Source organism: Falco peregrinus, chromosome 11, assembly GCF_023634155.1.
Source record: "Falco peregrinus isolate bFalPer1 chromosome 11, bFalPer1.pri, whole genome shotgun sequence".
Classification (NCBI taxonomy): domain Eukaryota; kingdom Metazoa; phylum Chordata; class Aves; order Falconiformes; family Falconidae; genus Falco; species Falco peregrinus.
In genome coordinates this window covers 30,285,521-30,298,964 of record NC_073731.1, presented here as the reverse complement: position 1 = coordinate 30,298,964, position 13,444 = coordinate 30,285,521, and the positions used below count along the sequence as shown (strand labels likewise).

Sequence of the window (13,444 nt, the reverse complement as noted above, 5' to 3'; positions counted from 1 at the left end):
AGAGAAAACGGGGCGGGGGGGGGGGGGGGGAGGGGAAGAAAAAATAACAACAGGGGCAAGGTTCTGATGATTTTTGCATTTAATCAAGCGTGTACTGAATAGGTCATGGCATCCTTTTGTCTTCTCCTGATGTAAAGCAAAGACTCCTCTGTTGCTTGTGCTGGAACCTCCAGCACATCCCCAATGCAAGAAGCAAAACCAAAGAAACAACAAAACAAAACAAAAAAATTACAGAGAGTAAATTAGATTTCACTGTAAATCTTTGTTTGACAAAATACACATTGCTGCAGAGGATTAGAAGGTGATAACATCAGTCTATTAGCTGAGAGATTAAAGTAAAGTGTTCTTCAAAATCCTATCACATTTACTTCTTTGGAACCAAATTTGGTGATTTAGCATTATGGTCACTGAATCTTTTTGGCTTTTTATTTTATTTTCCTTTAGTCCTTAAGTTTATAGTAACTGCTTGATACAGTTCATTTTAACATCATGAATTTGCAATTTACATCAGTCAGGGAAGATAATTCCACAATGCACATACTTTCTGATTAACTGTGACTTAAGTAGATCTGAGAAAAGGGTTTTAAAAGAGGGGTTTGAAAGACATAAATGCAGCCATGCTTTATGAAGCAGAATATATATATATATATTAACTAGTCTAATTTCTGATAATCAGTGCAGTCCTTTGTTGTATAAGGTTATTGCCAGTGGTGGGGGCATTTGCTGAGGAAGGGAGCTGGGAGGAGGAGGCACCAGTGCAGTGCAGGAGTAAGTTCTGGTGGAGAATTTATGCCAAAGAGCATCTCCATAATTGTTCAAGAAAAAGCTTGTGGGACCAGGATCTGAGAACTCATTTGATAAATATGCAAAATGTATAATTTTGCACATAAATGGCCAACCTCACAAGCACACTGTATTACATGGATTTACTTAATGTGCATACTTCATGTTTACTATGTAATTTTTCCAGAGACATTTAGCAGAAATAACTCGTATCGTTCTACTTCCCTTACATTGTAATTTACCAAGTCTCTTTAATCACTCATACCTTTGTCACCAGGTACCTGAACAACGACATCCAGCCCTCCATCCTGTCGTGATGAGATCGGTCTGATTTCTGTCACTGGATTCATGTGAGGCTGGATGGAAGAATAATTTTGTGGACCGTTTTTTTTCCCCTCATGTCTTGTATTCTGTCTGGCTGAACTACTTCAGCTGCAGAAGCCTCTATTTTTGGAAAAGTTCAAAAAATGTCTTCATAATTGGAAATGTTAGAGGGTTATTCAGGAATATTTTACCAGTACCTGCTAATTTCTGCTGTTTATATCGTGTCCTCTATAGGCTTTGAGATTACATTGGCACTATATTTCTCTTATACTAGATACAACCATGCAGAAACAAGATGTATTTGGGTTGTTCGCTCTTCATGGTGATATAAAGTGGTGTAAGTCACCTGTGTCAGTGGCTTCATATCCACTGAGGCCCTGCTGTTTTAAATAACCAGGTTTAGATGTCTCTGTATAAGTAAACAAACCAGTAGGAGATAGTTCGGCCCTAGTCCTGACAGGTCTAGCCTCAATTAGCAATAGGTTTTTAGCAGTTTAATAATAGGAGAGTTTACTCACACCCATTCATGGGAGAAACTGAAATGGTGTAACAAAGAGGCCTATAAAACACTTAAAAATGAAAAATGGAAAAACCTGTGGGAATTGTGCATGTTCAGCCCAGAGGAAGGTAGCCTGACTGTAAGCTTACCCCTCCTTCCAGGTGTAAAAGGCTATTCCTGCTCAACAGAAAGCAATTGTTCACACTGGTCAGAAAAAAGCAAGTAAAAATCTGTTAAATTTTAAACAATATTGTATATTTAAGTAAACATCATTCGTAACACATATGTAGATATATAAAGTGTAAGTGCAATTGTACAACCGCAGCAGACAGCCTCAGTTCCTACCAACAAACTCACGAAGAATCACTTCCAACAAAAGTTTTTAAATCAAACAGGATTAGAAACCTCTCCTGGATATCCAGGTGTGGTAGGAGCAATGGGTCAGGCTTAAATCTAAGTTAGGTTATACTTCTGTACGTAGGGAACAGCAATAGTTAATACTGCCATTCTTCTACCTCCAGCCACGTGTACTGCCTTCTCGCCACGCAGGATAACCAACCATGGCACCATCTGGGGCTTCTTTTCTTCCCTGTGCTCCTTTCTGCTCTCTCAAGTGTTAAGTTTTTGGGGTCCTTGCTAGGACTTCTGGGACCTACTGCAGCCCAAATAACATCAACATCACTGAACTTTGGACTTTAAAAAGTGTAAAAAATTTTCGGGTTTTTTTTCATTTGTCCCTGGGAAACCAGTGCTAACTGTAATACGTGTAAAGAGGATGGTGGGGTTGAGTTTCCCCTTGTCCTCTTGGGTGGTACAAGGAGCCAAGCCCTGGCTGTACAACCCTCGGGGCCAGAGAGGGAGAGGTCCCTCAGCCACTGAGCATCCTCCTGGGGCATGAAATATGGGAGATGGCCCCCCTCAGGGTGAGGGGCATCTTGAAGCCAGGACTCGCGTTCCCTGTGTCCATGCTCAGGCTGCCGGAGTTGTGTTGAGAGACCACAATGCCTTCCTCCCTCCCATGAGTTAACTCCTGTGAGTGGGTGCTCCCCATGTCTCTGGAGGGTGGTGCTACACCTGCAGCTCTGGTGCAGAGCTGAAAGCTCCGGGAGAGTGCTAGCTCTGCGCACAGATTTTTGGATCACCCAACCTTCACTCTAACCCTTCTTGCACCTTACACCTGGCTCTGGGGTTTCAGTTCCATGCCATGCACTGACTGCTTACGCTTCCCACTGCTTTCCCTGCAGGTGCCTAAGTGCTAACGTATTTTTTTAGGACCAAATACTACATCTCTCCATCAAGCACAAGTTTTTTTTAAAGGATGCTTTTGTTTACTGACTTGCCTTGACATGAAACACGCTTGAATGAAGGTGGGCTGTATTTATTTCTTTGACCCTAAAATAACACCAGCAACAAAACCAAGAAAATGCTTTTCAATTATTTTCTCCATGTACCTCAGAAAGAATTGGTACTGAACAGCCAGTATCTCAATTTAAGTAGTTTGATTGTTGGAGCCTAATTGGTGAGATTTATCGACAATACAGCATTTGGCTAGTTATAATAGACTTATTCATTATACAGCTGATAATTCAACAAGTAGCTGATGTGAATTTTCAGGGTCCGTTATACCATTAAGGCTGACTTTATTAGACTACTCAGGGATGTGTAAAAACAATTAACCTTCATTTTTTTTAAGTAGAATGTGAGACTTCAGCCATTAAACTTCAATTCTACTTTAACTGCTCCAGGGCATTAGACACTTGGCTCCTGAATTCTGGCACCTTATTAAAGCAGGAAGGCAGGGTATTCGACAAAGAAACTCAAGGTTTGCTTTTTGCTTCTGAGCACTTGTGGTTTTCCTCATACAGGTAACCTCACCTACGAACGAGGTTCCAGTCTTTTAATTAGTTTCAGGATCAGGCTGTAAATTCTTGTTGTGGTAAAGCATGGAATAGGGCAGCATTTCATTACAAAATTGCAAAAGTCCTGATGAACTGCATCTGCAGAGAGGATTCATTTTAGAACACTGCCATAAAAAATATTATAGGTGGCTTTTGCGACAGAGCCTGCTTTCTAGGGCTCCAAAATTAGGCATGTGTTTCTACAAAGGAGAGTTTAGGAAGGGTTTCAAAGCAGATGAAAGTTAAAGAGTTTCCTGATGGTTCAGCTTTGTAGCACTAAGCCTGCTGGGTGTTCTGCACGGATCCATTGTACCTCGCCGCGCTCCCAGCGCGCGGCTGTACCTTTGCATGCATTACACCGGCTGTGTTTTCAGTAGGGCTTTACAAATTGCCTAATCCAGGTTAGGGCTTTTCTGGAAGCTCTTTAATCCTTCTAACATTTGCATAACGATCTCAACACTGTGATTCTTGTGTGACAGTGTGTTGAAGCTCTTTCTGACTTACATTAATGACAGTACAAGAATAATGGTATGCCAAATTGACTTCATTGTCTTTCAGGACTGAGAATACCATACATTTCAATGTTTAAAAAAGCGTGGGGCCAAGTTCACTCCTGGTGTAATCACAGTGACATCTCTAGAGCTAAGTGAGGCATGCACCGACTTTGCTCCCCTTATGTAAATGTTAAGTCATAATGAGGGGGTAGATTCTACTAAAGACCTACCATTAAAAAATAGGAACCCTTCACAGCGGTATTCTATTAGAATAATACTTTTTTTCCCCAAGACTTTGATTAAAACATGATAATTCCCCATGAAAATTCTAAACTAATCAGCTGAAATAAAAAATAGATGAGGATTGCATGAATACTTTATGGGAAGAATAAGAAAGTAAGTCTCTAATTTTGAGGTATTGTGTTAAAATTTGCAGGACTACACAGCGGGTCATACCAGGCTAAGCTCCCATTTCTGCCCTCCTGCAGACGTTACAGTAGGGCAGCGCAGGCATGAGCTGAAGGGTGATCCCAAGCAGCCATGCAAAACCAGTTCTGAGATGATAAAAATGAGAGATGGTCTGGCAGACATGCTCACAGAAAAAAAGAATTCCATAGTACTTCAGAAACAGTCCCTTTCCGTTTCCAAGGGAAAATAGAGTAAGAAACTGAATCACAGGGTGGTATACATATACGTAGCACACGCAATTTATTTTTTAAAAAGAAAATTTCATTCTTCAACCACTACTGCTCAATGTAACCATTATGATCTGATCTCTTGTTTATTTATGTGCTTGGTGTTTGATACCCGGGAGTTTGAATATGACTTTTATTCTCAGCAAAAAATACTTTTTTTTTTTTCTCCCTACGATATTTCTCCCTACAACATCTCTGTGGGCTTTCTCATGTCTCAGCTATGATTTCTTGGCCTGGCATCTAGTCATACGGTTGAACTCGGTGATCTTAAAGGTCTTTTCCAACTTAAACGATTTGATGATTCTATAATTCTGTAAACACATCACGTGAAGGATGTATCTTGATGAGCAGGTCATGTTAATATATGCAATTGTTTGCGCTCACTACCTATGAACGATTAAATGCGTGAAAGAAAACAATTAACCAGGCAACACCTTATTCCTCCAAGGAGTAGTGGAAACACTACATTTCATTTGCTGAGTGCCATCAAGAGGTTTGTAGTCGTCTTTGTTTACTGTGATAAAAGGAGACAAGTCCAGGTTAACAGAAAGGTTTATATGATATTTTAAATTATTTTTCTTCACAAAGCGTATTCTGTGACCTTTAGAAAATGATTAAAATGTTGTCTCACTGCACACGTGATCAAGTCATGAATTCCAAAGTCCCGGTTTTGTGGCACATTATGAACTAATTAGAAAAGAGACTGTGAGAAGCAATAAAGGGTATTAAAGTTGTGCTGACGGGAGATAGTAGCTGACTCCTTCAATTATCTGTGCAGCAGGTCAAGGCTTATCTTGCATAAGCACGTGTGTACCACCGCACAGCCTTGTGTAAGCAACTCACCCCAGTCTGGCTCGACAGGGCTGCTTCATCCTGCGCTTAAGCATCTCTCAAAAGAGGTCGAGGTGAGAAAGACACTGTCCCTGCCCAGCACCCGGCAAACCTGCGGTGGCCGCGTCTGGATTTCTTACCGAGGCAAACAGGGACACCGCAGCTACTGACGGATGCTTTTTTCCCTGAGGACCTCTGGAGTTTGCCTAACGCTGTGCTATAATTGTGGTCCGGGAAGGCAGCTGGAGTCCCACGAAGGCTTTGAACATCACAGCTATATTTAGATGCCAAAGCCCTCAGCCTGGAGACTGTCCTTGTACCTGTGATAAAAGGCCTCTCCTACACTGACAAGGGCCTGTGTTGTGAATAGTGAATAATCACCCTATTTTCTCTATTTTCAGGAGATTTGTCCTCACCAAGATGAGAGTCATTCCAAAAGGAGCTTTCGCAGGACTTGGTGACCTAGAGAAAATGTATGTATGTCAATATTTAGGAAACAGCTATTACACTCCAAGCAGCAGTTTCTGGTTGCAGCTCCTTTTACCACCTGTGAGCAAGCCCCTATCCTGAGCTTCATCTAGTTTCATCTTTCTGTTTAAAAAAATAGAATATTTTTGTTTTTAACAGCATGTCCCAAAACACTGTTGTCACAAATACATTTTTATATCAGCAAGCGGGTGGTCCTTGGTCGACAGGTTGGTTCAGCATGGAGTGTCATTGCATTTAGTAACCATGCCATAGCAGAAGGTAATGGGAAACTGATTATTCTGAGAATTTTGGGATTAAACAGTGGAAATATTATGGAGGAAAGCACTCCTGTCCATAGCAGGTCTGCCAATCCTTTTTTCACTAATGAATATATAGGATTGTTTTGTGCAGATTGTAGCGAGCTGGGAGTCGGGCACTTCTCCTAAGTAACAAGCAATAGGATAAGAGAAAATGGCCTCAGGTTGCACCAGGGAAGGTTTAGATTGGCCATTAGGAAAAATTGCTGCATGGAAAAGGCGGCCAAGCATTGGAACAGGCTGCCCAGGGAGGTGATGGAGTCACCGTCCCTGGAGGTATTTAAAAGACACGTAGATGTGATGCTTCAGGAAGTGTTTTAGAAATGAACTTGGCAGTGCAAGGCTGACGGTCAGATTCGATGACCTCAAAGGTCTTTTCCAACCTAAAAGAGTTTGTGATTCTCTTCAGAGTCAGCTGGCAGAGTGTGTGAGAGAAGTTTCTTGTGGGCGATAGATCTGAAAATCTTAGCACATAAAGGGTGTAAGCACCTAATTTCTGTGAATTTTAGTGATAAGCCTGGAGATACAATTATGAGCACCTTTGATGCACAGATGTATCATAGATTCATTATTATACTAGTTTGGATGTATTGCAGCCCTACACCACTAGAAGGAAAAATCCTTGGAAATGTATTTCCTACTATAATTTAGTGACAAAAAAATCTATGGGTTAACAGGTGCTAGCACCAGAAATTATAACTATTACTGTCCAGTCTGAACTGGTCTGGGGCATGTATGATTTTTCTGAATTATTTCATATATCAGCAAATCGCAACATTTTGTTGAGAAATATGCCCAGTGCTTGCACCATGAAGGGTCTCACAAACAGGCTGTTCACCCAAGAGGAGTCTGAGTGGGAGTGGGGAAATTCGGTTTAAAGTCAGTGCCTTTTTCAGTGCTGTGTGCGTAATGGCAAAAAGGAATGGATTGTGTATGTAATGGCAACACTAAAAGGGATGGGTTGTCAGCATTTCTCTGCAATGTTCCTACCCTCTTGCCTCCTACTCTTGCATAAGTAAGAGATTTAGCAAGAAGGGGAACACAGCAGGAGGTGCGGCAAGGAAAGGAAAAGGAGTTTGAACCTAGATGAGAGTGGATGGATGAAGAACAAGCAGTGAACATGCAAAGACTGAAGAGCTGCTGTTCAGGAGCTGAAGAGCTGCTGTTCAGGAGCAAGTGGACCCTCATAAGCCCATCAAGCACTGCTATAAATGGTCTTTTTTTTTTTTTTTTTTTTTTTATAAAAGAAAAAGAAAATCTTATTTTTTGGCAGGCTAAAGTTACCAGTTAGGAATAAGATCAGCTCTGCATCAACAGTTTTGATGGCCTTTGTTTCATCCCAGTCCTGCAGGGTTCCTTTTAGCCTAGTCCATATGGAAAATCATTGAGCTCCCTGGACTATGAAGTGGGTTGCAAAGTGCATTGTAAACCACTTCTGTTCTCTTTAATTACTCAGAAACTGTATGTCTGGTATGTGTGAAGGTGGTGATCGCATTGAATAGATGTCTCTAAGTGGTGATTTATTGTTAATGAAAAAAATTATATATGGAAATGAGCTCAATTGGAAAAGTTATCTATCTTCTAGTAGTACATAGAGGAGAAATGGGGACAGACAGTTTATAGCAAAACATCCTTGAAAATACAAGTGTGATAAATATGTAAATGAGACCAATCAACATCAACAAAGATGTGGTATTTGCAGATGATATGGCAAACAGATAAAATTTGAAATAGCTCACAAATCCTAAACCTAACCCATAAAACATTCATCAGAAATATTCATGATAATGTAGGGACAAAAAAGTGTGTAATCAAATAATGGATTTGCATATAAAAACATAGCCTTTGTATGAAAGCCTTTTTACTCTTGCAAGATCATGCACAAAAAGGAAGATTAAAGCAAACTGTATTCTATTTAAGGAAAACAGCTATTAATAATGTGATACCTCCATACGGTAAAATGTGGATAGCCTGATGTATACAAATGAGATACTTCAATGCATTATGTGTATGTGCCCACCTAGAACTAAAAAGACGAAAAATGAAGAGAGTGACTGTATTTCCTAAATGTGTTACTGAAGAAAAAGTGCTTTATGCAGTCCAGCATATCTAGACACGTGATTTTTATTACTAGATCATTTCTAACAGTGTTTCTGAGAACAGGGTAGGTTTTAAAGCCCAGAGGTTGCAAGGAAGTGGTGGTCTTCAGAATCATCCATTGGGGATGAGCTGGTTAAGTACAAGTTAAAGCAGAGATGAGTCCTCCATGAGAATCTCAATTCTGTTGTATTTACATTCAAAGTGAATGAAGGCTTTTGAATACAGTGACCAAAAAATCTCTGGTTTTCAAAGAAAAATCATTCAATGACATTTTTCACTGTTCCTGCTTTCTGTCTGCATTTTACTTTCTTCCTGAACACTTGAACAGCTGAGAGCTTTGAACAAATGTATTTTGGCACAAAGTGTCAAATTCTTCCAGATACTTGCAGTCAGGCCCCAGTCATCATATCACAGTACCCAGGAAAGATCTCGTTTGATTTCCATTTGGGCTGTCCAAGGACTTTCCAGAACGGACACAATGGAAAAAAACAGTGTGACGTGGAAATGTCAGTGTGGAGCACCTGATCTGCTCTCCCTTGTGAAGCTCCAGTTCTAGTTACCAAGACATAATCTTTGGGGTTTAATCTGTTTTTTTTTTTTAATTAAAAAAAAAAAAAAAAGAAAAAGAAAAATGGCAAAATTGTCGCTGGAGTTCTTCTGCCATTTTAAAGTTTTCTGAAAGAATGAGCGTCCATTTGAACCATCTCTAGCTTGTCATTATCTTATCACCCACCTAAATTCCTTCAGTTACTGAAAAAACATCAAATGACCATTCTGCTGACTGTCATTTAGAGAAACAACTTTCCCCCAGTATGTTCTAGGAGAAGGATCTTCTTTTCTTTTTAGGTAAAATGTTTAAAGTTATGAAATAAGCTAACAGGCTCTAATTATCTCAGATTTCTCTTGCTAAAGGTGCAACTTGAATTGTCTTATAGCAAAGTATTTCAGAAACCCACCGATCTGAGGAACAGCCTAACCAGCTTGCCGCTAGCAGCCCTCCAACTTCTGCACAGCTCCGGCTTCATGTTAATTTAGCAAATAGTTGTTCAGGGAAGCGGGTTAGTTATTCTTACTACGTGTTTAGTCTGCTTCTAAGTCTTAGGCAACTGGAACGTGGTAGCTTGTCTGGACTCCTGTTTAACCAACCTGTTTACACTCCCAGAACTAATTAACCTCCAGTTACTAAATTAAAAAGCAGCCCCATGCAGGCACACACCTGGCAAAATCAATTCAACAAGCTCTGCACCTGCTATGTTGTCTTCAACCTGCACTGAAAGGGCCTAATTTGGAGGAGAGACAGTCTGCAGCAATATCAGGTCTTCCCTTTTCCTGAGTCTCCTCCTGTTACTATAAGGCAGCAAAGCAGAGTTGTGAATGTTGGTCAAATAAGACCTGATTCGGGCATCGTATTTGTGGGAAGTTTGGTCTGATGGCCATACCATGTGCGAGTCAAAGAGGCCACGCGTTGGCATCCTGAGGCACAATCCCCTGGACGACTCATCCTCAGTTATTTCTTCTTTTGAAGGGTTTAAGCTAAATCATTATGCTTTGTTTCCTCATTCGCTCTCAAATCCAACCTGTGTGTATCCCCAGTAAATGTGGCCATGTGGACGAGGTACTTCTTGAACTGGAGGATGTCACAGAGAAAAACCACCCTTGTTGGCCCCAGTTTGTATTTTGGAGTAATAGGAGAAGGGCATTTCTTTAACAGATTTTGGCAAAGACACAGTTTAAGAATATGAACTGTGCTATGGTTAACAGAGCTTGACGAGCTAAACTCCTGATGAGCTCTGGAAATCCTGGGAAGATAAAACTTTTACAGTTGAGGAAATCTGCCAGAGTTGATACTCCTGGAAATAAGTCTTCTGTCTGTCGAAGGCAGCGGGAATATACACACCAGCTACCTAAGCCTTCCTCCTGTATTTACTTAATCACTCAGTGCATTCAAGCTTTTATGTTTTTTTGCCAAGACTGTTTATCTAGTGATGGTTCATATGAAAAAATGCTGCTGGTCTGTGACCTAGTTACATGAGCACCAGCTTATTTCATGCACAGCAACTGACCTGATGTACGATGTTATAATCTCTCCTGTTTGCCCCTGTAGGCTAAAAGGCAGGTCACGCTTTCCTTGGACTTAATACGATCAGACTGAGTTACCTTTTATGTTTTATCTAAACCAAGGATAGCGGAGAGCATCCAGTAGAGTGTTTTGAGGCACGTGCTGAAGTACATTGCTGAATCAAGGCATCTCTTTCTGTGAGTGGGGAAGGAGCAAAGTCCTTGGCTTGATTGTAAAAGTCTCACCAGGGCAATTTGTCGTAGCAGGAACTTTTCGCTTTACTTAGCAAGTTTTAACAATCTGGTAAAGTGGTGGATTCACCATCCAGACCTTCTTTGGAGCAGCCATCGAAGCTGCCCAGGCTAGCAAATGGCTAAGGGATGTCCATCATCCCACGTGCTCCTGAAATCGGTTTCATTCAGCCCCAGCACGTGATTCTGTAATACCTGGCAGCGTACAGCCCAAAAAGAGGGGAATGAAGGCAGGGAGGCAGAAACTGCACGATCACCTAAGGGCGAGCAGGCTGTGTCTTCTGCTACCAGGAAAGCTGGTCGGTATTTTGCAACTTCTCCAGTTGTTCTTGCATTGTGTGCTGCCTCATTTGGTATGTGAAAGGCTGTGATTAAATAAGATCATTAAAGTTATTTTGAGAAAATTGTTATGATTCAGTGTAACCAAGATATTTGGAAATTGGTTCTAAGCAGGACATCCTTTCTATCTTTTGTTGCATCTTTTGGATAAATCTGCCTTTCCTTTCCTTTTTTTTTTTTTTCGCTCCAAGAAGTAAAATATGGATTTGCAGAATCTGCTGTGATATGCAAGTTAAATAGTGCATGTTTACAAAAATACGTATTTATATCCCAAAGGTGAAAGGGGGACGTGGTGCATTCTGTGTACCAAAATATATCCTGAATCAGGTAGCAATCATATTTTGATAATGAATGCTCCAGGGTATACTCTGAAGGTGCAACTCCATGGATATTGAATTCTAATTTACATTATAGGGAGTTATGTGTAACATTCTGCATCTTAAGGGCAAGGTATGACAATAAGTATGCTGCTTAATGCATCTAAGTTAGTCTAAGTACACATTTCCTCTCAGGGAGCAGAGCACTACAGTTCAAAAACATTAAGGTGAGTAACCAGCACAGGCAAAGAAACTCAAAGTGCAGGCTGACATCTCAAAGAATAAATGTTTTAATGCAGCTACCATTATGATACGGGGCTTTCCCCTCTGTCTGCCAGGTCTAATCCTACAGGAGAGAGCAGGCACCGAAGGCTGCCCAGGGTCGGGCAGTGAGCACGGAGGGTTCCCGGCTCCCGCAGGTGGACTCGCAAGCCCCGCATGGCCCCGTGCCAGCTGACTGTCCATGTCTGCTGGTGATCAGTGGTTTTGAACTGGCTTTTTTTAGATACTGGAGGGGTTGCTTGCATTCCGGTCCTCTGCTTCAGCAGCAAAATCATGTAAGAAAGCTTATCCTTCGCTCTGCACGCTGTACACCTTCTTTAGCCAAGCAGTAGCCGGAGTGTCAGTCTTCATTTGCCCATCGCTACACTCTGCCCGTTGAAATGGGTTCCCACAAACGGGATCAGAAAGGCGAACGGCTGTGCGAGGTTCTCCCGGGGTCCTGTGACACATCGCTGGTGGTGCGGACAGGCAAAGCGGTGCCTCGTGCCAGGGGCTGGCGGTGTGGCCACGAGCAGCTGGGGTATATTTTCTCCTCGAAGGAGTGCCATCACTCAGCTGGTCCTTCTGCAACCTCCACACACATCTCCCCTTGAACAGCCAACTGTAGTGTTTGCTCTGAATACATAGGAAGCCTGGCGTGTTCTTAATTCAATTCATTTCCTGCAAGTAGAAGCTATGCCTTGTGTTCTAAACATAACAAGGAGTGAGCGAAGACTAGGTGGGTTTTATTATAATCTATAAACGTTTTGCTGCATCATCACCCGGCATTCTGCTTTTCCCTGGCAAAGCTTATCTGTGGAAGAGATCGTGCGCTCACAGTGATTGTTGTCATCCCTTGCACAATTACAGAAAAGTGAAGTGGAAATTTATTATCTGTGTCAGCAACTCACTGCTGATGTCAAAGAGCAGAAATTTTAATTACAGCTTTGTTATATTTCAGTAAATGCATAACCTGATCTCAACCTTTTCCCAATGTTTGGTTGGAACAAAATTACAAATAAAGTAAAAAACCCTTGAAAGAAGAAGCTAGGAAAAGTAAAATCAATTCATAGTATCCATATCAATATTTGCTAACTTTCTATTAAAAAAAAAAAAAAAAAACCACCAGAAAATCATGCTAATATTTGCATATTTTAATTGAAACATGTTAGAGTACAAGAAAGGAAGTAGTCCATAATTCTTTCTGTGTGGTTTGGTATTTTGATGCTTGCTTTCTTTGATAAAAAAGATTTAGAAAGGAAAAAAAAAAAGATAATACATTTTGTCATTACTTCCCTTTGTTGAGCAAGACTGAGTTTTGGGCTAAGGAACTGTTAGCAGAATCTTTGTTAACCCCACTGGTATGAAGCCAGCATTAGAGACTGAAGTATTTAATGGAAGAATCATCTTGGACATAATTTCTGGTCCCTGGTTTACAGCTGTCTAGACTCAAAGACAGGTAAAGAAGGAAGAGAAAAAAAAAAAAGGAAAATCCACTTGCCTGCATGTATGCTAAGTGCTTTAATGCCTCTCCCCAGTGGCATGCTGTTGAGACTACCTGAATTCATAAAAGACAAAATGTGAGCAAATGTTTGTGTGAATTCCCACTCTTCTTTCGGAGGAAACTTCGATCCAGTGTTCTTCCTCTACACAAACAAATTAGATAAAAATAACTCTTTTGCATAACTAAATGTGGGCTGTGAAGTAGCCCCATTCCCTCAAAATGAGGTTTGAGGATGAAATGCACAGTTCTTGAAAAAAGGTCTCAGCCCAGTGATCAGAAAAAACTCTTCAAATGAAGATGTTAG

General features: G+C 41.0%; 1 protein-coding gene across 1 annotated transcript in view; it reads left to right on the top strand.

Moving 5' to 3' along the window:
• The window catches only part of FSHR (follicle stimulating hormone receptor), an 84,226-nt gene that overhangs the window by 25,266 nt on the left and 45,516 nt on the right, over nt 1-13,444 (top strand). Inside the window, exon 2 of the mRNA XM_055816580.1 lies at nt 5,926-5,997. Coding sequence (XP_055672555.1) covers nt 5,926-5,997 — 72 coding nt within the window. The remainder of the gene's footprint in view (nt 1-5,925; nt 5,998-13,444) is intronic.